Below are 25,955 nucleotides of genomic sequence, written 5' to 3' on the forward strand. Positions count from 1 at the left end.
GAACAATACATAGTTATCATAGTAAGAAGACATAGTTATCAAATTTTATGTGTATTTCATAAAAATAAGTGTGTTAGATTTTCTATTATATGGCCTATCTAGCTCAGACGGTCAAATTATTTTTTCCACGAGACGGAGCGATAATTTTACCGGTTTCACGAACAGGAACGGCGCTCCGGTCCATTTCGAGCCCTGAATACGTACAGTTTACATAATATTACTGTAACCGTGCCATCTCATATCGGAGATAGGACGTCAACATGGCGATATTTGCTATTTAAATAAAAATATTATAAATAGTATTTATTTTAAATATATGCAGGAAGCCGTAATCTGAAGTTTCTCATATTTTTTATGGCAAGTATATTTTAAGTAGGTGCATTATAATAAGAGATATATTTTTTTATTAGAGATTTTTTTGTTCAAGGAGAAGCTCAAATTTTCAAATTCAAGAAATCTTTAATTTTCATCGTTGGCAAATAGTTTCTCGTACCCATCTGGCCATAGATGTAATATAACTGGCATATTATTATATCCCCGACGAGATCTTGTTGGCAACACTGTATAGTTATTTCTGAGTTCCCTGTTGTATAGTCTTGTAAAAAATGTGATGCAAACACAGTGTTGCCAATCGTACTATAATTTTGGTCCGCGTACTATGTATGATCTACAGGTATAGTACGCCCAAAATACTATAATATTGAATATCGGAAAAAATATGTAAACAGTACTAAAATTTCGATATTTTCGTTCGATATACTGGTGCAAAGTACTATAATTTCGCAATATAAGAAGATTTGGAGACTTGGGAAAAAAATGCTCGAAAAACGTAAAAAAATCCCTTGACTTTGGTTTAAAATGAAATATCTTGAATTCTTCGGTAAGCATTTTTGGTTGGAAGAGATCTCGGAGTTTCTCAAATTCTCCGACATTTTTGAGAAACAAAAAACCTATATATTTTCAACAGATAACAACGCGAACCAGTGATGCCAACCGTACTAATATAGTACAATACTATATTTTTAATTCCGCGAAAAATGTAAAATACTATAATTTTACGCCAAATATACCAAAATACAATAATTTTAAAGGATTCAAGATGAAAAATGTTCCTGTACTATATATTTTTTAGAAATGCTATAATTTCTACGCCTTCGTACTATAATCAGCATATAACAAGATGGCAACACTGACGCGAACTTTATTTTTCCCCCGAATACTATAATTTTGGTGGCTCTGTACTATAATTCCACTTTGAAAAGATGGCAACACTGTGTAAACAACATTGTTTTAATTTGGTTTAGTCACTACTACTCATCAGTCGGATTAGCAATAGTGTTTGTGGCTTACGTGTCTATTAATATTACCGTGCATCTAATTTTCTTTTCGGTGAGCATTAACATAACATTTTTTTATATTATCGACGCCATTTGAAAATTTTATAATAAAAAAACATCCAGAGCAGTGGAGCACTACAAATTGTTGGTGCTCAGGGTAAAATCCTATTGCTCCAGCTCTTGTTCTGAGCTCCGCTCCAACGCTCTGGTATTATATAACATATAGCAGGCAAATACTTTTCAAGGTTAAGCATTGCGTTTAATTTAAATATATAATTACATAGGTCGGTCCTTAGACTTATGCGTCACATATAATATTATCGCACTAACCTCATCAGGCGGCGAGGAATGTCACGTCGCGAATCTCTAATTTTGATCGATTTTCAATGCTTGAGACCACTGTAGCGAGAGAATGTCTCGTCTGATTGAATCAATGAATTTGATAACCAAAATAATTAATACATTAATGAAAAATTTAATTTATACCTACAAAAAATGACTGCACCAAATAAGGAACAAAAAATTAGTGAAGCTAGTAGTAGTAATTCTGTGCAGTTTCAAAATTGGTGGACCGAAATGTAGCCGAAACGTCGTCGTTTTTTAATAGAATTTTTCAAACTATTTTTTCGTCATAAATGCTCGGCACGTCAGACAGTTGAAAAATAATATTTGAGAAATTTTGGCACGTGTACGTAAAAAAGTTAGGCAACTCTGCTCTAGAGTCTAGCTAGATGGAAATTTAAATATTCAATGGATTTTTTTGTTTTATTAGTTTTATTAGCCAAAATATCGATGGATCTACTGAAAATTCAGTTGATATGGTAACACTAATATCATTGGGGTACATCGACTTTCTCAGAACAAAAAAGAAGGTGAAGTGAACATTATCTTGAATGAATGTTGGGCGATTTTCTGGAGATAACTTCATTCACAAGATTAAAAAATACTATTCATCGGGTTATTGTTATCTCAAGTAACTCATTCGAACATGAAGTGGCAAAAGAGTCAATTATTGCTACTCACATAAAATCTGTCTAGGGAAGTAGTATTCAGAATCTGGCCATATTTCTTGGACATCAAGGAAACCGCCATACGTGCAAATTTATCGATATATTTCCAAACGATAAGGGCATACTTAGGTGTATTAAAATAATTAATGTTACATTCCCAAATGGTCCCCATTTGGGGATGTCTCTGTGAATCTGGAGAGGCCCTAATCGATATTAAGCCTACAAATAGTAAGAGTTGATTAAGAAAATAAGTAATAATAAACCGGCAACGTTGTACATGGTTGCCGGCAAAATTTCATATTGGCAACTCCGCATTGTATCGCTTTGTATGCGGCCGTTTTTTTTGGCGCGTCAGAACGCTGCAAACAACCAAATCGTAAACACGCACATTTCGTTCTCAGTAAATTATATAAAATGTAGTAACTTAGTATATATTAACCCAAATAAAACTCGTAGTTTCTGATCACAATTGCGGTGTATTATTTGTCCACCTCCAAGTCCCGAATCCAGACAAAAAACCATACAAAGATACAAAGTGCCAGCATCTCACCACTTTCGCAAATGGAGGGAAATGACATTATATTTCTCGTAATCCTTCATAATTAAATTTTGATACTTATATTATTTTGTTCATAGTAATATTAAATGTGTATAAATTTGGTACTCTAGTAGCCAGTGACGTCCCTAGATAAAATGCCGCCCCTAGGCAGCGCCAAAATGCCGCCTCATTTGTTCATACATTATTTTTATCATCCTTTCATGAGTCCACTATCTAAGAAATGTGTTGTATGGATACATTACTAACCAAATATCAGACTAATTTTATTATTCGCAAATCTGTACGTGTCGTTTCTGGTCACCAAAGATGTCGAAGAGCAACGGAAGTAAACTAGATATCGCAAACCCGACAAAACCAGTGAGCTGATTTTTTTAATGGAAAGATTTATTTTCGTTGTTACTAAGTTAAGGTACTTAGCTATTTCTATATATTCCAAATGATTTTCCTCAATTTGCCGCCCTTCGAGTAACTGCCGCCCCCAATCGACGCTCAATATGCCTACCGCCACGGGACGTCACTGCTAATAGCATTTACATCAAGAAGATTGTGTTATCTCGTACTCTCGTACAGCAAAAATACTTAAATTCTCAATTTTCTTGGAAATTCCGATGTTCGTCAGTAATCTTCTGTTAAATTTTACTACCACTTGGTTTCGATATAGATATAAGTAGGTACTGAATAACTGTACAAAATAATAAGCGTAACGTAAATAAAGGGGCCTTTCATCCAATATTTTCGAATGCGATTTTACGCCAGATGGCGTGCAAAACGTATACTTAATCCCGTTCATGGAAATTTTGTACATAAGCATCTCGCCGAACCCGAACACCTAATGCCCCTCTACCATAAGTTTAGCGAACCGATTGCTAAATTCGGCAGAGTCGATTTTTGATAGATTGCAACTGACAGCCCGCGTTTGTTGATAATTGTGATACCTAGGTACTTGTTTTCTTCCGTATTTCATTATGATTCAGTGAATTATTTTGATTATTGTCTAATGGTATTATCTATTTTACAATTGATCCTATAATTGGTGCTTCATTTTATTCAATCATGAATGCTTTATTTCTAGGTACTAAACTTTGCTTTCGTAGATGAAGCTAATTTACAATGCCGCAAATTTCGTAAAAGCGGCGACGCTTTCGAATTTAAGAGTCTCGTTAGTAAATACACATCAGACGCAGATTCATGAACATCAAATAAATATAATATAATATTTTTAACAACTCAATTCACATGATTATGCTGGAATCGATTTATGCATAATAATTATATGGTAGGTAGGTATACTATCACAATAACCATTTACTTTCGTTTGTTCGTATTGTAATGATTATATTTATTCAATAACGTTTATTCGGCATTCGGATTATCCGGCCATAATGTAGTATTAATCTAAAAATATAAGAAATAATGAGTATGTAAATGACGTAGCGATTTTAACATCTTTCATTTTCAATATTGGCATTGTATTACTACTAGAGAAGGGGGGAGCAAACTGCGGCCCGCGGGCCGCATGTGGCCCGCCGGGTATTTTTTTGCGGCCCGATATCATTAATTGTACTTCTGTTAACTGATAACTTTTTTATATTTAAAAAAAAAAATTACAACAGATTAAAATTTGTTTAGCAATAGTATGCGATCCATTTTCAATAGATATTGATAGTGTACCGACAGAGCTACAACTTGAGATTATTGATCTGCAGTGTGACAATGATTTAAGAGAATTGTAATGTATTGTAAGTATCTGGTATTTCAGTTTTTTTTAAACACAATTACAAAAAGACAAACCTAAATCTCCATTATATTGTTAAGCAGGTATATAAATTCACTAACCGGAGCGCATTTTTTATCTTTTAAACGAGAAGGAACGATAGAGACCGAAAAATTTAACGTGAGGCTTGGCGGCGGCGCTCGTTTTGTTTTCGATTTCGAAGTATTGTGAAAGTATTACCAGGATTGGAAGAAATTATTTCCCACTTCCTTGAATAAGTATATATTATTTTCGCAAATTTCAAATACAATGAGAAACATTTTTCCCAATAACTAAGGATAAATTGTATATGGCAACATTAAAATTTCAAGTGTGTTTTGTACCTGTCATCGCGGCAACTTTTTCGATAACGTTGTTGAAGGGCCGAATGAGTTTATTTTGTCGTTTTTCTTCTTCACAGTAGGAGATAAGATGACTTATAATCTTCCTGCTGTCACTTTTCAAATCTTTTGTCATTATTAACACGTCTAAATGACTAATACCACGTACTTATAATAAACGTCAAATACTTTCAAGGTGAGGGGGATGAATACTGAAACGCGAGAGGAGGGGATTCTATTTCTTCAAGCCACCGCACGTCAACTTAAACTTTTCGCACTCTAGTCTGAAGAATTTTATGAACCAAAGCTGTGGGTTCACTCCTATCTAATTCGAGCGCTAGATAATCATATTTTTGTAGCACACACTTCTGTTATCTTACTTAAAGTTGTTACATTTCGTGTCTTACCATTGATATTATAGTCTTAACATATCGGCTGCATCGGTGCGTTCCTTTGACGCAAAAGACTCAATCGATTCGTCAGAAAATTTAAAAGGGAGCCTCTGAAGAGTTCAAACCAGTCACTTAATTAAGTAGGTATAACATATAAGCACATTTCTCACAAATTGAGTGTAAAATATTTTCCAACGCTTAACCAAATTTCATTCCAAAATGCATTTATTATTTGGAAAATTAAAAATAGATTGTTATTTTTAACTTATCTCCTATTGCTGGCCTCTAAATGAGTCGGTGCGTCGGGTATAAACGCGCCTCTGATCGGATGGAATTCCTGCAATTTTTTCTTTGATTTATTTATTTATGCTCAGAGTGGGTAAAAGTATGTGTGCATCTTGCTCTTTAGATAATTCAAGAGAAAATAATAAACACAACTTTAAATCTTAGAATTTTACTGACTAAGCATGTATCTATATTTTTGCGAATAATATGGTTTTTTTTAAATATTAATAACCATGCCCTTGCTTTTTCGTACAAGGTGGTTGGGTGAGTTAGCTGCATTGATGTGGGGCTAATTAGGTTCCTCCATTTATATGTTTAATTTTCTTTATGACCAGGATAAATATGTTGTGTAGTGTTCTTGTGTTGTTCTATTGCTTAGTACTTCGTGAGGCTTTTGGAGGTCAATTTCATGATTTTGCTATCTACATCAAGTCCTGAGAGTCCATCGCTCCCTTTCTAGTATAGGGCAGTCGTTGATGACATGCCACACAGTTTACACGAATAATATGGTTAATCATAATTATATTATGAAGATGGATGGGTTATTTTTTAAAGATATAGATACAATACTGCGAATGAACAAATTAAATTAAAAAATTAAGTTTTTTATTATATGCATAATATGAATAGAGCAATTATTAGAAAAATTACAAACCATTGATATAATATTACTTAAATGAATCGTATAGAACAGTGATGGCGAACCTATGGCACGCGATATTAAAAATAAAAAAACCTTTAAATTAATTAAATAATAATTTCAAAATAATTTATAAAAAAAATACAAATAGACAGATACCTATACCTAAGTACTTATCTATATAATATTAAAACATAATGACGACATAACAGTGCGTATTTTTTCGGTTTTATTAATAAAAATATTCAATCAATAATCCTAATGAAATGTATCGGCTGTCATTCTAATAAAACAGTTACCTACTTCATTTTTTGCCTCAAATATAATTATTGCTAAAAATGAAAAAAACCGATCAGTGATGGGTAATATATGAGAGAAGAGTAGTTAAAATACGTCTCTTCAAATCAAGTTTTGAAAAAAAAGGAAAAAAATATTTAAAGAATAAAAGATATGCCTTCAGCTAAAAACATTGTGAACGCAATTGCAATTTTTAAACTTTTTAAAAGCATTCATAAAAACCATGTTTTCATTTTTTCCTATGAAAAACTGCTCGGCACGCCATACAATCGAAAAATAATATTTGGGATTTTTTTATAAAAATCGATGTTTTTTAAATAAATAAAAAATATTAAAACTATGAATTAATCAAAAAAATTTATAAGGTTAAGCATATAAAACTTAATAAACTAAATTGTAATAATAAATATGACCTTAAAATATATGTATATATATAAGATGAGGTCCTGTGACAAATTCGCATTTTATAACATTTTTTTATATAACTTTTATTTATGTTTTATTATGAATGAATTTTATTTTTCATTTATTATTATTTTGTTTGTGTACTAAAAACAGAAAAAAATCTTTATATTTTGATGGTTATTAAAGTGTACCTAAGTATGCATTTTTTGACGAAGGGTACTCAGTGTTACGAAAATTATAGAAGGGGTACACAGATGTCGAAATTTTGGGAAACAATGTACTGGTAGGCATTTGCTGTTCGGTATGGCTGATTTCCACTGACATTAAAACGTGTACCATCCAGTAATTCAATAATAATAATATTATGTTTATTGATCAAAACTTTCTTTATTTCAGATTGTATTTTTTAATTTATAAATTAATATAATCATCATCAAAATGAGGATTCCACGCGTAAAAACGTGTTGTTGTGGGTGCGATCTGAAGTCAGGATCGCTGGTCATTGCATGGGTGAATATGGTAAGTTATCTTTAATATTATATTTTGTATATAACTTTCTCTATCTTGTCTTCATTGTATTCCTTGAAGGGTAATAATAATTAATTAAGCAACAGACTTTTCACATGTTTTTTTTTTTTTTTTTAATCAATCGAAAACGATCGCGTCACTATCGTCGCATTGACGACTTGGCAGAGAGCGGACGTAATGCAGCGTTAAGGATTTGAAGCGGGGGGATTTAGGAATTTAATTTCACTAGTTCATAAAAGAACCGTGATGACGTGTACGCCAGCTTATAGAAATCAGACTCTAGTCCCAACTCTGGCGTGTGCTGTTTCACTTATTTATTTTAATAATTACAATTTAGCCGGAAGTTCGGAATAATTGTTTATTTTTTAAGGGCCCACATGCCCCACGTAGGTCAAAATGGAGATTTTATGCTATTTTCAGAGGATAATCCTGGACATTCTTAAACGTTGTAGATAATCTATTTATATAATTTTGAAGCCTTATTATCTTTTATATTTATTTTAAACATTTGATGACTCCATAAAACATGTTTATTACATAAAATAGTATTCTTTTAAACCTCTCAATCTAATGTTTTAGAATATAGTCAAATTTCAGTAACATCCACGTGAAGTGGTGTTAAGATTTTTTAGATTTATTAATTTTTAAACGCCATATAATATGAAACCATCAGTAAAATTAATGTAAACATTATAATATATAGTGAAATATTTACGATAAAAAAATATATTTTATAATCTCTGTGATCCCAAATTTGACAAGAATTAGGCATTTTATTATTTTAAAAAATGGGCACAATTAACACATTAGAGTATAATTCTAAAGATACTGATTATAAGCTATGTCTTTGACCATTCAAATGTGATAAACATTCTACGAATTATGATTGTTTTATAGTAATTATTGACCTAAGAACAAGGTAATGATGAGTTAAAATTGAAATATACATTCATCAAAGCAATAATTTTAAATTTCACCATTGACTACACCGATGTAAAATATAATATTTTGATTATATTACAGGTTATCTTCATATTGAATTTCTGCAGGCAGGCAATGGCTATTGCATTAGAAGAGCCGCAAGAAGTATCTGCTCATGGGGTGTATACCTTTCTACCATTAATTGCGTGCACTATCGGAATGTTACTAACCCTGGTCCTGATGATAGGTATCTATAAGGTATGTATAAAATATCAGTGTTTTTGTTCAGTTATATAATATAAGACCTCAAAAATTAGCAGCACCGGATTTACCATAGGGGCTCTAGATCAGCGGTTCTCATGTGCGGCCACCAGAGGATTTGCTGCGGCCTGCTAATTTAATTAACTGGGCTAGCGTTAAATATGCGTTATTGGAAATGAGTCATGACTAAGTACTTAAAAACCCTATATTAATAATACCACGGTTGAAAAATTTTGGTCGAAGTAATACGTTGACCAAGAATCAAGTAAATTCCACGCCCAGTGACGTGACTATTTGTGACACCCAATGTCAGGGGGGATTACATTATCAAAAATATACAAACCCATTTTGTCTAAAAATAAAATATTCCGTCCATATTTTTTTAGCGATTGGGTCCAAAAAATATGACGTAATTATAAGTGGGTAAAAGATTCTGTGACGAAGTGTGATAATGGGGGAGAAGGGGAAGGACAAAAATAACGAAAATCATGGGAAGTGGGTTGCTATCTGGGTGAGACTAACAAATTTTAAGCCTCGGGTGTGGAGAAACACGGGATAAAAACTACTTATAATTAATATAGTATTCTGTATCATAGTATATACTAAGTCAGTGCTTATCAAACTTTTTCATACCACGGCCCCCGAAATCAGAAAATAAAAATCCCGAGGCTCCCGTCCCAAAAAAATTTTGTGTGTAGTAACCAACAGTAGATACTATATTTACCATTACCTAATTATTATTATAGGTACATTTTTATTAAAAATAATAGAAAATTTCATTTACATGCTTGTAAAGCAAAAATTAAATAAAAAATAACTTAAAATTTAGTACAGCTACAGCCTACTAACACAATTATTTAATGAGAGGGGAATTATCGCATATTTTTACATAATACTTACATCAATATCTGGTACAATGTTTGAAATGATATTTCGCAAGGTTGCTCCAAAGTCACCGTTGAAAGACACGACCTTTGTTTATTTTGTATTACTTACCAGTAATGATGAAAATGCAAATAGGTATGACTTGTCGCAAGTCAATTCAATTTTATAAGTAGGTATAATATTTTGTTTAACTAAAAAAATTAAATAATTTATATCTAAATATTAGCAGATTATTTATCCATATCGGATAAAGTGTGATTGCGTGAAAATTCGACCCGACATTTTAACTGATTTGTATCAGCTACTTTTAAAATACTGAAATATTTCGCGGCTCCCTAGCAGGAGCTCCAGGGCCCCCTAGGGGGCCGCGTCCCCCAATTTGAGAAGTACTGCACTAAGTGAATAAGGTTTGTCATGAATATGAAATACTCATTCAATATTGGTCATGTTTCAGAACACTCAGGGCGTTTTGTGTTTCTTGGTTTTTATGGCCTATACGCCGTAAAGTACAAAACCTTGGTCTACCTACAGCTATTACATTTCTATCTTGTTGATCTATTTTGTGGGCATGAGCGACTCATTTTATCAGCACTCTAGTTTCGATCACATAACACGTGCTTCGCCGCATCGTTTTTTGCCTATTTTTATTTATTGGTGAAATTTTTACGTATGTATATATGGATAATTCATTTTCAGTTTTCAGATATAATTGTACAAAAGTACCTATGCCATTGATCTACCAATTAAGCAAGTTTAAAAGTGGTGCATACTGACATACCTAGAATGAACCTAGAAAGACATTGCACTGTGCCTACAGACGGAGCACGTAAATGTCAGACTGAAAGCACGTTTTGTAGGCAATTGCCTACAGATGAAGTGGGCCTACTCAGACATAAAAACGCATTGAGTATTTTTTTTTTATCAATACTTTAGCTTGCAACCAATTTATGATGAGCGTATTTTCATTATGAAAAGTTCCCGCAATAAAAACTTTATAACGATTGAGGGTAAGAAAGAATAATGCAAATGGCAGTATTTTATTTTTAATAGCAATACAAAAAACACATAATATTTTGAAAAATTAAACACAAATCGGTTAATAACAATACGTCCATGTTTACAAATGGGTAAATCTTGAAATAAAAAAATATGATCTTGTGTTTATAATTATATTGTTCATAATAAGTATATAAAATTACATATTATTGTTGTTTAAATAAAACTGTTAAATACAAAACACAGATGTTGAAAAATAATTACACAGTTAATTATAAACAAAAAAAGTTAACTATATTAACTTTTCACTCATGTGGGTATGTGTATTTTGAAAATATTTTATGAAAGAAAAATATAACATGGGTTTGTTTTCGACATATTGTTTATACATAAAATTACTTAGGTACTGTTTATATAAAACGATTACACAAAATACAGGTATATGTTGAAAATTTCATTATATAGTTAACTAGCTGACCCGGCGAACTTCGTACCGCCTCAGAATCAATAATCTTGTGTTAACTTATTAGCTGAATTAAATTCAGTTTTTATTAAGTTAAAATGAATACTCAAAATGAATAAGTTCCATAAATGTGCAAAAATCAAATCAAAATGAAAAGTATTTTAATTACATTGAACTGTACACACTGTACACCCACGATGACCGCGTGGATTAAGCGCCGGTATATAGTATCGATGGTCCCAGGTTCGAATCCTGGGTCTGGCAAGTTCACATATTGTTTTTCAATTTGTGCATGAGTCAGAGTATGGTCCTAATAGGTTGAGCAAGTGGCTGATATCCATTTCTCGTAAAAATAAAATCTATTAATACAAACCTCCACTCTGTGGAGGCCCATATGATCCTATTAGGATCGGAGATGGTCAAAAGAAAAAAAATAGAATGTAATTCACGTAGCAGCAAGGCATTTGCTTTATTGAAGCGAATCGAAATGATTCGCGTAGCATTGTTGCACTACTTTCTGTTAAACTATTTGCTGGATGGGTTGCACTCGGGTCGATTCCCTTCATTGAAGCACCTTGTGATATACGACATTTTTCGTTTTGTTGTCAGGTGCGAAAACGAACAAAGCAGATGGTTTGCCGACACATTAACGTGCTACGTACAATTGACATGAAACATTCATTTTATAGATTCAGGCCACAAACACTCAAGGATTGGCCTTGTAATATGTTGATCGTCATGCCGAATGCAAGACAAATTGGAAATTGAATTCGTTCAAACTCGAATGGCATATCGGTTGGGACCATCGAAATTCTCGGAATGAGAATTTACTCACCTTTGAGCATTCCTCTGATTATCGTCGCGTGAATCACATTGCCCATGAGTTTTCTCACCACCAAACGCGTTCTGTTACATAGTTTTGGTTGGTTCAGATTTCAAAGCATGATGACTACCGAGCCAACCTTCAGTTGTAAATTGTGCGGTAGCAAGCCAGGCAGATTCAATGAGTTTAAAAATTCAGCTGGATAGTTGGTTGCTTCGTCTTCGTTTGTTACACAGTCGATTGATTTGAAGGAATGCAGTGGACCAACGATTTGATTTTGAATTGTTTAAGTGATCCACATCTTTGTTCTTTGCCGCAAGAATGCTCGTTCCCTCAACCAATTGTGATGTTTGTGGTTAGCAATGATGTTCGGGAACACTTTGTCGATGAGTTCGTCCTTAGTTGAGACGAAATTGCAAAAATTCAGCGGAAACGAAATCAATCCGTTCGATTTATCGACAGGAACACGGCCGTTACCGATAGTCAGCAATTGCTTGGAGAAAACGTTGGCAGATAGATCGTTTATCAATGCAACTCGCTTGTTTGTCGTCAGCTGAAGTTTCTTCACATAGCGCCACAGAGTCTATGATTTGAGGCAAGCATTTATTTCATCGGCGGCTATTTCATAGTTCGATTGAGTGCTTTCAATGCGCGTTTGTGCGCCATTGTGCATTCATTCCAGGTGATGATTTTACTTACTACCAAAACTTTGGCCATTGCTGAGTGTTTCGCAATGTTGCATGTCAGTTTTTCAGTTGTTTGGATGTTTAAGGGCAATTTCAACGTTGCATGAGACGTTCGGCATCCTTCTAGCAACGTGGCCGCTATCCCAGAAGAAGCAACTGCTACAGCATTTTCGGATCTCGCACGAACAGTAGCCAAAATCAATGACACGAGAAATGTCTTCCCAGTTCCACCGGGCGCGTCGAGGAAAAATAAGCCACCATTTCCATCATCAATTGCCTTCATTAACGTATCGTACACTTCTTTCTGTTGGGGGTTCAACAGTGGTACATTCGTTCGAACTAATTGGTACAATGCATCTCGATCATATTCACGTTACAATTCTCGATTGAAAGCATCATTCATTCCACGATGTGGCGTTGACATTCCTAACTTGACTAACAAACAGCCGTGCAGTTCAGGTGGATTTGATGGGAAGCATGTCGAAATAATGATAGCAAATAATGTGCGTATCTGACTTGGAGATGCAGAAACAATTGCTTCAGCGATTGTCATATCCCAATGAGTATTATTTTCAAGCAAATTGAGCTGTTGACATGAAGCACGAAATGTTGGGCACACTACACCATTGACAGTTAGACATTTCGACTATCATTCTTTCTTTTGTTTGTTTGTTTATTGTTTCTGTCAAGTGATGGCGTTGTATACGGATTTAATTTTTTTATGATTTTTTTACTTTTCGAACGCGAGAGGTTCATCGTTCAAATTGATCGATATCAGTCAAAACCCGTCCCACACAAAATGTATGAGAAAAATAATTTGCTTCATAATTTTTCCTCTGTGAATTTTTCCGATGTTTTAATAGTTATTCTGCTATTCGGGGCTGATACAAATCCAACAAATCAAAGATCGTAAAAATCGGTCCAGTCGTTCTCAAGTTATAAATGGTGTAACTAACCCGACTTTGTTTTATATATATAGATTATATATCTTTTAGGTTATATTATATAGGTATTTATCTTTTCCCCATAATATTATCAGAGAAGCCATGCATAATATATTATATGAATATATTCATACAAAAAACGATTATATAACATTACAAAATTGCCACATATACTCCATTAGGTACATGCTTCATATAAATACAATTTTTTATTTGGTACATATTCTTAAAAATATATTTAACTCTGAAATGAATTATAAATTTATCTAAATAATGAATGTCATTGACTAGCACTAGGTAATATTTTTTACTTTGAAAAACAAATCTTATATTTTGGGTTCAAAATATTATTACGTGTACGGCCCTGGCACATGACATTAGAGAGTAAATATTTTGACGTTTGACATAATTTTTATTGTAACAGATGTTTTAGGGAAAACTATCAATATATATAATTAATAATATGCATATATTGTTCTAAAATGCTGTTACTCCTTTGTATTCTTCCATTAATAAACACTTTTTTAGCCGAATAACATCTGAAATCTTTGTAACAATGCGTGAGCCTAATACTACAAGGTTCTAAGTGTTCGTCCTTGAAAAACAAACCCAACAAAGAAGTAGTATTCTAAGCTACCTCATTGTTACTTTTGTTTCTCGAAGGACAAACACTTAGAACCTTGTAGTTCTCCACTCGCGAATATCCGCCATGTTTTTTACAACACAAAAGCAAACGATAGTGAAGTAGCAGCTTACAGTAATACCAGCAGACTTTTTTTTCTGTTTCGTATTGCTTCGTACGTGTTCGTACGAAAATGACGATACTCTTCACCAGTGTTGCCATCTTTTCAAAATGTAATTATAGTACAGAGCTTCCAAAATTATAGTATTTGGTGAAAAAATATAGTACGCGTTGTCAGCTGTTGAAAATTTACAGGCCTTTTGCTTCTCAGAAAGAAATAATGGAGAATTTGAGAAACTCTGAGGCCACTTTTTATTTCGGTACCTACCTCTTCCGACCAAAAATACTAACCGAAGAATTCAAGAAATTTCACTTTAAACCAGTCAAGGGATTTTTTTACGTTTTTCGAGCAATTTTTTTCCAAGTTTTCCAAATCTTCTTATATTACGAAATTATAGTACTTTGCACGAATTTAACGAACGGGAATATCGAATGGGCGTACTATACCTGTTTTATATCGTACATAGTACGCGGACCAAAATTATAGTACACATACTATAATTATAGTACGGTTGGCAACACTGCTCTCCACAGTCTTATCTCTTTGCTAGAATGCGAAAAGTTTTTATTAATGTGTGTGACAACTTGATATTTCTGTTTTATCATCTTTCAATCCTGGCAATACTCTCATAATACCTACGTCGATAACAACATGAGCGCCGCCGCCAAGCATCAAGTCAAACTTGTCGCATTCTAGGTATAGCAGCGCTCGAAATGGAAATTTTGACAACCGGAGCGCTCAATAATTTGCCAAAAATTTTAACATTATCGTTATCTATTTTTATGTATTATTTTACACGTTATCTAATTTTATGTATATTTTATAAAAACAAGTGTGTTAGATTTTTTTATTATTTGTATGGCTCAGCGCAACTATTCCATACACCAGGCTACTATCGGCGGCTATCAAGCGTAGTTTATCATATTTATGTATTGAGGTATTATGATTGTTACAATAAGTTAGCAAACTGACAAAGCTGAAAGTTAAAACAGCCAAGAGAGGTACTGTTAAAACATAGCACTCTTTGACAACAGTTCAGACGGTTAACTTACTGTTACAATTAACCTCCTCAATACATAAATATGATAAACTACCTTCGACACCAGCCTAGTAAGTGTGTAGAATAGATACGCAGATGGTCAAATTAATTTTTCCATGAGACGGAGCGATAATTTTGTAGATTCTATGAACCGGAACGGCGCTCCGGTCATTTCGAGCCCTGAGGTATAGTCAACACACTTGGTAAAATTCCACACGTGCATGAAACAAACCTGATAGTCTAGAATTTAACATATTGTTGTTTTTTTTTTCAGGGTAAAACAAGCTTCCTTAATAGCTGGATGATAATCACAATCATTTTAACTATTCTGAGCTTCGTAACCATATTATATACAGCAGTCTGTTTGATGTCCCTAGAGTTACCAAGAGATGGAAAACAAGTAGTATTAACTGTAGGCTATACACTGATAGTACTTATAACACTTAACTCGAGTAAGTACAAAAATATAATTTATTATTATCTAAGAGCCCGATGGATAAAATATCTGGCGAACAATACCGAAGTTTTTCCTTCGTTGTTAACGGCCCACGTGCTCGTCGATGTTCAAAATTGAGTTTTTATTGTACTTTCAAACCATGATCCTGGACACTCCTTAAACGTTGTAGATAATCTATTTATATAATTTTGAAGCCGTATTATCCTTTATAGTTATTTTAAACATTTGATGACTGCATAAAGTATTTTTGTTACATAAAATAGTATTCTTTTAAACCTCTCGCTCTAATGTTTTAGAATATAGTCATATTTCGGTACATAACTGTGCAGTGGTGTTAAGATTTTTTACATTTAATAATTTTTAAACGCATTTATAAAACCATTAGTATAATTTATTACGAGATAATTTTTGTAAAATATTCACGATAAAAAATTATATTGATAATCTCTGTGATCCCAAATTTGACAAGAATTAGGCATTTTATTATTCAAAAAATCGGCAAGATTACACATTTGAAGATGATTCTAAAGATACTTATTATAAGCTATGTCTTTGACCATTCAAGTGTGATAAACATCATATGAATAATGATTGCTTTATAATAATTATTGACCTAGGAATAAGGTAGTGTTTTTTTGAAATACGCCATTTCTTTTGTCATTCCCCAGTAGTTAAGCTACAACATACGGCCGTAGCCATAAATTGACAAACTATAATTGAAGTTGGGAGTAAAATGATATTAACGCGCGTGTTTGAACATATACAATATTAATAAATTAATCGTTAAATTATTTATAGTTTATAATATTAATTTATAATTACGTATTCCATTTACCATTCTTGAGAATTTAAAAATTTATGAATACTTATCCGTGTCCGGAAATACGTATGCAGTTGACCGTATTACAGTTCACCGTAAGATTTTATATCCGAAACCGATGGCCGTATAGCATTGAGATCAAATTAATATCTAAATACGGATACACTTAAAAATCCATAATAAAAACGGTAGGCAAGGTAAGTAAAATTTAAATGCAATTATCTTTCCTTCACGATAGCTCACGGCAAACTGTTATACGGCGAAATGTAATACGTACAATTTTATTAACATTGTAACCAGAATAATAACGACTAAGCAACTAAGATTTTATCAACTTGCATTGTTAGTTGGTCTATGCATGTTATAAATACCTATTGACGTTATTTGAACATAACTTAAGTTAACATTCTACGCATATAGTGCTAAGAACCACTTATTAAATCTATCAACTGACTCTTATGCCGGGTCCACACTGGCAACATGTCGCCGGCAACCTCGTTAAATTTTACGATAATTATCATACATATCGTAAAATTTAACGAGGTTTCCGGTGACATGTTGCCAGTGTGGACCCGGCATTATGTTACGTCATTTATTGCACCTTCCATCTAATTGACGAAACTATTTTTCGAAGTCTATTAATTGTATGATCTATAAGATGTATGGTGTCAAACTACGAAATTTTAAACTATTGATGCATTTTGTACAGCTATATACAATATATAGAGTAGTCACCTTGTCGATATCCGCAGTGGCGCAATAAGTGGTGCTCGAGCGGGCTGCCCTGGGCGCAGATTTGTTGGGTAAAGTAGAGTTAGAGTAGAAATAGAGTTTCGTTAAACGCGCAAGAATGCGAAGCAAATATTTTTGGCGTTTATTATCTTTAAAAAAATGTGTTTATTTAATACTTAATATTACGTTTTTAACTATTTAATCAGTCATCCGGTTAAATATATCATATTTATTATAATGGAGTAAATTCGTCCATAATAAAGTATTTTTGAAGTGTTCTGCTAAAAATTAAGGGAAGATCATGAGGTCTTTTAACTTTTAGGGGACCGTAAAAAAAACTTTATTAGCTATTTAATCCGTACGTGTAACTTAATTCTGTCAGTGGTAACCGGACATCATCGTTATCATATTTTATAGGTTAGTGTAAGTGTGCATACCCATGCACACTTACCTACCAAGGCCTGATGAAAAACGAACCATGAGTGCGATTGAGTAAGCATTCGGCACGCTTATATCTGCGCACTGTTTGTTAGAGCAGTGCTCCGCAACCTTTTCTCACCCATGGCACACCAAAGGTATTCCCAGAATTCCGTGGCACACCACAGGTAAAACAATTTATGCATCAAAATATGGACCCCATATGCTGAAACGGGGCCCCTACATATCGCTAAGGTTAAAGACAGTGTGATACTCTAAAGTAGGTAGCGTTTTTCAAATTGTGTTCGAGGTAAAATTAATGGTATTCATTGTATGTTTAACAATGTTTTGTATTTATTAATACAAACACTCCCCAATCGCATATTTAAAACTATTAGTATCAGCGTAGTAATATAGACTTTTTTTTAACCATTAAAGAAAATTTGTAATTTGTGTTTATCTCACTTATCTGATTGATCTGTCTCGCCCCCCCATGAGCCGGGCCCCCCAGACTAGAGCTCTGACGAAAGAGAAACCCGAAGTTCTTACCACCCGTCAAGTATGACTGCTTATCATTTTTAATTATAGCTTGAGTTGAAAAAAGTTGCTCACATAGGTATATGTCGTATAAAATGAGAGCTGAACTGCGATAGCCTTGTCGAAAATCCGAGGATATTCTTTATTAACCGAAATCCAGAAAATACCCAATGGAACATCGGCGAAATTCATTTTTAGCGTCACCTCATTCCTCAATTCAACAAAATTCCTCACGAATATAATTATAGTGCTTCTATAGAATTTCCTGCATTGGTTGCAAAAGGGTTTCGAATCCAGTCGTATTGGTTGTAGTAAAATAATGATGAAATTTTTTAAAGTTTTTGGGCCGGACCCAAAATTCATTGCTTGTTTTCAATGGTAGTTAATTTATTTAATATCCCTATGGTAGTGAAGCATATCAATATATTTTCATTCTGACCTTGCATTTTTTTATTAATTTTATTCAGGTGATCAAATGTATTACCAGCCATGCACGCAAATTTGGCCATTAAGTAAGTATTGTATAATATATAAAATTATTTGCATTTTTTGACACAATGCGTCACGGCACACCTAGCATCGTCTCGCGGTACACCAGTGTGCCGCGGCACACCGGTTGTGGAGCACTGCGTTAGAGGATAAAATTTCTACGGCTGATTTAAATATTTTTTCAAAACGTCGCCGGTAAAAATGGACTGATTTAAAAACTTCGAGCATATGTTACTGAAATTTATTGTTTTTGTGTTAAATCTTAAGTTAGTGGTAATTATTTTTAGTTATTTTATTTATTACATATATTAAAATATTGTTAACTATTATGTGTTTAAATTTGGTAGCCGTGCTAGGAGCAACACAATGGTATTATAACGTTTCATAGTTAGGTTGATAATAATAAAATCAAGGTTCTACTGAGCGTTATACGCAAGAAACACGGCTTCATTTTGCCGAAAAATAGGTGCTCTCTATATATCATTACTCTGAGATATGTACTTTAAAGTCTTTTTATTGCGTAAGAGACGCATTTATCGTTACTGCACATGGCGCTAAAATACCTTGTTAGGTCCCTGTGTATCCATTTAGCAAAGAATCATGACATACAGTAAACTTCTAAAGATATTATCAAACTACACTTTAAATGATAATATTCATAACATAGTGTACCTATTATATTTTTTTTATTTTCAGTTTATACTGCCTACAGCATTTTCATCATATACAACTACAAGCTACAGTTGACTGAACAGAGGGATGAGAACATGGTGCAGTTTTCAATTTTAGAGAAAGCCTAATCACCATTAAATTACTTACAAAATCGAGATATATTTTTACATTATTTTACCATGTAAGACTCTTTTTTTAATTTAAACACCCAGGCTTTGAGAATTTCACATAAATATATTGTGTCCTCAGCGGGTCGAACCCATAACTCTCGGATGGAAGGCCAGCGCCTTACGCATTGCACCACGAGAGCCGCCTGATTATTTCAAATTGCCGGAATATGGAGGTTACCAACATTGAAACTAATAGGCTAATATTATGATTATTTCCTACTTATTGAGCAACAGTTGTGATAATTAATATAATACCAGAATCTCAGTTATATAGTAAGCAATTTCGTGAATTGCTTCGATTCTAAGGCCAATTAATTATTATATGACACACAACATGCTGGATGGAAGGTAGAAGATAATATGGAAACAGTGCCACATTCTATTTACTTTATGAATAAGTATTTTATTAGAACCTAAAAACTATCTCTAATAGATATTCATGATCTTGGGCCTTATGTTGTAACTTGCGAGTTGAAGTCACCCGGTCGACATGACGTCATATGACATCATTGTGTCGTACTACCGGAGTGAGTCAAAGCATTCGAGAAATTAACGCTACTCAAATACTGGCGTTATTTAATGTGAGCCGTCTGCGTTGGGCGGCTAGCCTCGAGCGTGTATTGAGCTTACGTCACAATTACGTCATGTCGTCGGGTGACTTCATATCACAAGTTATAACATAAGGCCCCTTATGTTATTTTTATAATTATAGTTTAAATGTCTAATCATTATTTCTGCAATAATACTCGTACAATTAATAACTTTAAATAATATTTTATTTTAAGTACCTTACTACGAAAATTCGAACCAAATAAAAATAGTATAATAAAAATGTGTTATTTTATTCGAATGAATGTTTTATAAAATTTATTATATTGTTCCAGCAGAATTGTGTTTACAAAAATAATGTTTATTTACTTACTTTACGACGTACAAGAAACGTCTTTACCCCCTCCCCCCCCCCCCCAACTCATCTACCTGCCGCAAGCTCTTTTCATCGGTTACATGTAAATTATACCAGCGCTCGAAATGGAAAAGTTTACGAACCGGAGCTCGACAGTTTTCTGAATATATTTACACAGTTATCAAATTTGATGCGTATTTCATAAAAATAAGTGTGTTAGATTTTCTATTATATGGCCTATCTAGCTCAGACGGTCAAATTATTTTCTTCACGAGACGGAGCGACAATTTTACCGATTTGACGAACATGAACGGCGCTCCGGTGCGTTCCGGTCCATTTCGAGTCCTGAATTATACGTCAAACATTTCACCGTGGCACAGTTCGCCGTGAGCTTTCTTATCGGAAAGAGATGACCGTATACTATATGGTATCCAATTTTATTAGATTCAATATGAACATTAATTCAATTTTCATTGCCGATTTGACAAAATTCATGTATTCAAAAATGAAAACCTAACCCAACAAATAATCCAGTTTATCAGCTATTTTCAAAATTTGTTTGCTAAGTCTCTTTAGTGATAGGATGTCATCCATCGTTAAGACATTGCAAATGTTCATCGGAGTCGTTCCACTTTCAAATGTAAGACAACGGAGGAATCATCGTGTAACGCTTATGCTAGAAACACACCACCGTCACGTCATGTGAGCTCATATGCTATGAGGGTGGGTCAATAAGTCCTTAGAAAAGCCGACAGGTGGCGCGACTAGTACTGCAAGCGGTTTGTTTTCATGCAGCGGCACTACCGATTCAGTATGCTGCGAAGTTTCAATCAGATTGGTCGGGTTGTTATGTGTTTCTCGTACATTTAAAAAAAAAATTTGCTTGTGGAAAATGGAAAAATGGAAAATGGAGAAAATTGAGTTTAGAGTTGCTATTAAACATTTTAATATAAAAGGGTTAACAGCAAAGGAAATAAAAAATGAGTTGGATTTAGTTCACGGCATATCTGCTCCTTCACTTGCAACTATTTATAACTGGTTAAATGAATTTAAACGTGGTCGTACATCAACAAAGGATAAACCACGCTCAGGACGTCCTGTAGAGGTGACTACACCAGAAATGATCAATAAAATCCACGATATGGTGTTAAGTGACCGAAGATTAAAGTTGAGTGAGATAATTGAGGTTACAGGGATCTCAAAAGGTAGCGTCATTTCTATTTTACATGACAAATTGGGCATGAAAAATATTTCTGCAAGATGGGTGCCGCGTTTGCTCACAGTCGACAATAAACGCAGTAGGGTGGTGGCCTCTAAAGCTCTGTTGTCGCTCATGCAACGCAATCCGGATGAATTTTTTCGTCGCTTTGTGACTGTAGATGAAACATGGATACACCACTATACTCCCGAGACGAAAGAACAGTCAAAGCAGTGGATTGCGAAGGCAAACCATGTCCAAAGAAGGCGAAAACCGTAAAATCAGCTGGTAAAGTTATGGTTACTGTATTTTGGGATGCGCGTGAAATTATTTTCGTTGACTATTTGGAAAAAGGAAAAACAATAACAGGGGATTATTATGCATCTTTATTGGACCAGCTAAAAAACAAAATTGAAGAAAAACGGCCTCATTTAAACAGGAAAAAAATCCTCTTTCATCAGGACAATGCCCGTGTTCACACATGTTTACGATCAATGGCTAAAATTGAAGAATTGAAGTTCGAATTGGTCGACCACCCACCGTATTCGCCAGATTTAGCCCCCAGTGACTTTTTCCTTTTCCCAAACTTAAAAAAATGGCTAAGTGGACAACGTTTTTTTTCAAATGAAGAAGTCATCGATCGGACAAATGCTTATTTTGAGGACCTTCCGAAAACTTATTTTTCTGACGGTTTAAAAAAAATTGAGAAACGTCTAACCAAGTCTATTGAGCTCCAAGGAAATTATGTTGAGAAATAAAAAAAAATACAAAAATAAAACCTGTTTTAATGCTTTTTTCTAAGGAATTATTGACCCACCCTCGTATATCGATCAGTGCATCCAATAATAAAAATTCACAACGAGTAGCTCATTTCTAAACTACAAAGCTAGAATTATATTTAGTGGTTGTAACTTCCCCATCACGTGTTGTCTTCGCACTAATGATTGCTCTAACGCAGTGAATATATTTTCGAATATGAAATAGTATCAATAAATTGTTTCAGAGTTACAAGTTCAGCATTTTTCCACCAGATGCCTGTGGTGTGCGAAGCAGTGACGTCCCTTGACAAAATGCCGCCCCTAGGCAGCGCCAAAATGCCGCCACATTTTTTAATAAAGTATTTTTTATCATCCTTTCATGACTCCAATATCTAAGAAATGTGTTGTATGGATATACATTACTAACAAGATAACCACTAAATCTAATTTAAATGCCATCTCTGTTTCAATAGACAATACATTTTTAAAAATACACCTGACAACTTCCAAAACTCGCGAGTGACGGGCAAACATTTTACACAGAATTAAGTAAGTATGTACCTACTCAAATATAATTCACAAATCTGCACGTGTCATTGCTGTTCACCAAGGACGTGAGGTCCAAGGACAACGGAAGTAAACTAGACATCGCGAACCTGACAAAAAATTATAGTACTATTAAAACTTTTATAGTAATTAATACATTTTGTTTCCAACTGGTGAGTTCAATTTTTTAATGGAAAGTTTCCGTTACCTATTACTAAGTTTAGGTACTTACTTACCTAGATATTTATGTAAATACCCAATGGTTAAGGAACTTAGGATATAACGGACAACAATTCCGGTCAAATGTTATGATTTTTAAAAACATTATGTTAATGTTATACATGTTTAAATCCAAGTGTCATTATTTATTTATTCAACCCATTTATGAAAACTTCACTTGCCTTGTATTGTGCCGTTTATTTTCTTAAGAGCGTACTTCAGTGAAACGGAAAATAATTTTCAACAGTAGGTGCGACGAAATTTCTCACTAGTCGCCAATCGGAGACAGAAAGCGAGGTGTCCGCACGTCGATTTGTTTTGTCATGGCGTAGGATGAAAATATTCTTAAATCGTGTAAAGATGACTAAAAAACTTCACGTATGTACTTAAAAAAAGAAAACAAGTCAATGAATATATCTACTATTATTATTAGTAATATAACAATACACATTACATTAAATGGACGCATGTTGGATATTTATGTCAAATTATATTTCGTTTCGCGTCATTTGCACAATCCGCGCATCGCATAGCCACGATCTTTTTAGACCATGCCTCAACTGAAAAAGCGCATTCGGAAAACCTACTTTACACCCCCTCACCACCATTAGTCCGTTATATCAAGGTTCTACTGTATTACAAAACATATGATATACAGCAATCATACCACTCAGCATTAAATGAGTGACACATTTTAATAATATGTATGTTTTGTTGTCAAAACAAAACGATAAAGCGATAATGATGGTCAGAATTTCCTCAACCATTATTAGATCAGTAGGGTCGGTTATGATGTGTTAATTGTGACAATATCTCTTGTAATATGTACTGCATTTGTATAAATTAGAAGGACAATCCATGAATCCTCACTCACTGCATGTGAAGGGTTGGAATGCAAATAAGGCAGTTAAGGGCTGAGAATGTAGGTACGCGGGTTATATAGTATTTTTGTTTTGATAAAGTATTTGCTGTGTGTATTACATATTATATTAAGGTTGCATGTCTACAACCTGTCCTGGATTTCAAGAAGAGTAGATATTATATGAACATAATATTGGATGTAAGCCCGGAGCACCGCCGATTTTACACGGAGTGTTGTTTAGTATATCAGTTTGTGCGTCTCTTGTGGGCGTCGTTCTCAGTCGTCGTCAGCTAGTAAATACAAACTTAGAAAAACTGTAAAAAATGCCGTCTTGCGTTTTGACAATAAGCAAAATCAATTTTATGAAGATAAAAGGTTCTACATGTAAGATGACGCAAACAATATTTATTATATATATTTAACATTATATAATTTAGAAAAACACTTTCTGAGAGAGTATATTATCATAACCAAAAGAAAAAATCTTTTTTGAAAAAAGTAAGCCACCCGGCCGGGAATCGAACCCTGCATCTCCACGGGTAAACGCCCCTAAATTAGAAGGACAATTCATGAATCCTCACTCACTCATCAAGTCCGTCGCGCAACGCACATACTTACCACGACATTCGTCTCCCGAGCTTATCACCCGATCATCATCACTACTGGATCGCGGCTCGGTCTGAGCATCTAGCTCACCGCGATACTTTGTACCGTTATCTTACTCCGACTACTGTATCGACTATTGTCGAACAAGAACTTAAACCCATCCTGTGCAGTTAATTACACTTCCGTTTTCAAATGAGGAACGCCCCCAAATTTATCATTTCATTTTACGCTTCCGTAGTGTACAGATCTACCAATTTACGTAATGTGACGGTTTTTATAATAAAAATATATCTAAAACGATCAGGAGTAATGTTAGAATTATTATTAGTAAGCTTTTGGTTTATTTTGAAGAAGACGAGGAGTTACATCTAAAAGGTGAGCCGAAACAATATTTAAACACGCCTGCCATGCCGTGACTGAGAATTCTTCTATATGCGACTACAGCGACTTTCTGATATCGACAAGATCTTGTTGTCGGACAGTATCTATACACTGCATCAAGATAAATAAACATCCAACTACACTACCGCTGCTTTCAGCATTCACCACCTGCTCCCTCATCTATGGCAAAAGATAAAGGTAAGTAATAATTATTATGGTATTATCTTATTAATTGATTTGAAGTAATTGAGAGCACACTCTATGTGTCAGTGTGCTAACTCTTGGCTGCACTAAACTGACTCTTCGAAACAGAGTTTTAGTTTGTATTATTTATTTATATAAGGTCATGTGGTCTGCTTCCAATAATAATTATTAATTATAAACATGAGTCTGGATAATGCTGACGTATTCAGACTAGATGGCGTCAGTAATGGATTAAAAAGAAGATTGTTTACTAAACAAATATCCATTTACTGGTGTATGTATATAATCAGTGTTGCCAACTGTCATTTTTACAAAAATATGCCGGATTGTATAAGAGTTATACGACAGAACAAATTATAAATTTTCTCAAAAAAACCATATATCTATATAATAAACCATATATATGCTATAAAAATTACCATTACAAAAAAAATCGTAATTTTAAACAATTTTTCACGATTTTAAAAAACCGCTAAACAGGTCAAAGAAATAAAAAATAGTCCGGATCCGAAATCTGTAATGAATTATTATACCTATCGTCAACGTTATTAGCTTGTATCTATCCACTGCTGGATGAAGGCCTGTCCAAGCTGATTTCACTTCTCTCGGTCCTGTGCGTTGCGTTGCCACGTACATCTGCAAAACTTTATCATTTCATCGATCCAGCGGCGTCTA

General features: G+C 33.9%; 1 protein-coding gene across 2 annotated transcripts; it reads left to right on the forward strand.

Moving 5' to 3' along the window:
- The first annotated feature begins 1,302 nt into the window (after positions 1–1,302).
- Positions 1,303–20,429, forward strand: LOC147070627 (uncharacterized). Of its 2 annotated transcripts, none has more exons than XM_085948878.1 (5): positions 1,303–1,389; positions 7,416–7,538; positions 8,571–8,726; positions 15,583–15,760; positions 19,457–20,429. In XM_085948878.1, the coding sequence occupies exons 2-5, from the start codon at positions 7,458–7,460 to the stop codon at positions 19,558–19,560; spliced, it is 519 nt and encodes a 172-aa protein (XP_085805004.1). In that variant the 5' UTR covers positions 1,303–1,389; positions 7,416–7,457; the 3' UTR covers positions 19,561–20,429. The 2 variants fall into 2 exon arrangements, with proteins under 2 accessions (XP_085805004.1, XP_085805005.1); XM_085948879.1 differs by lacking the exon at positions 1,303–1,389 and adding an exon at positions 5,498–5,532 and having other exon boundaries at positions 19,457–20,411.
- Positions 20,430–25,955: the final 5,526 nt, after the last annotated feature.

This window comes from Rhyacophila brunnea, unplaced genomic scaffold, assembly GCF_057557595.1.
Source record: "Rhyacophila brunnea isolate RB1 unplaced genomic scaffold, BYU_Rbru_1.0 scaffold_21, whole genome shotgun sequence".
NCBI classification, from domain to species: domain Eukaryota; kingdom Metazoa; phylum Arthropoda; class Insecta; order Trichoptera; family Rhyacophilidae; genus Rhyacophila; species Rhyacophila brunnea.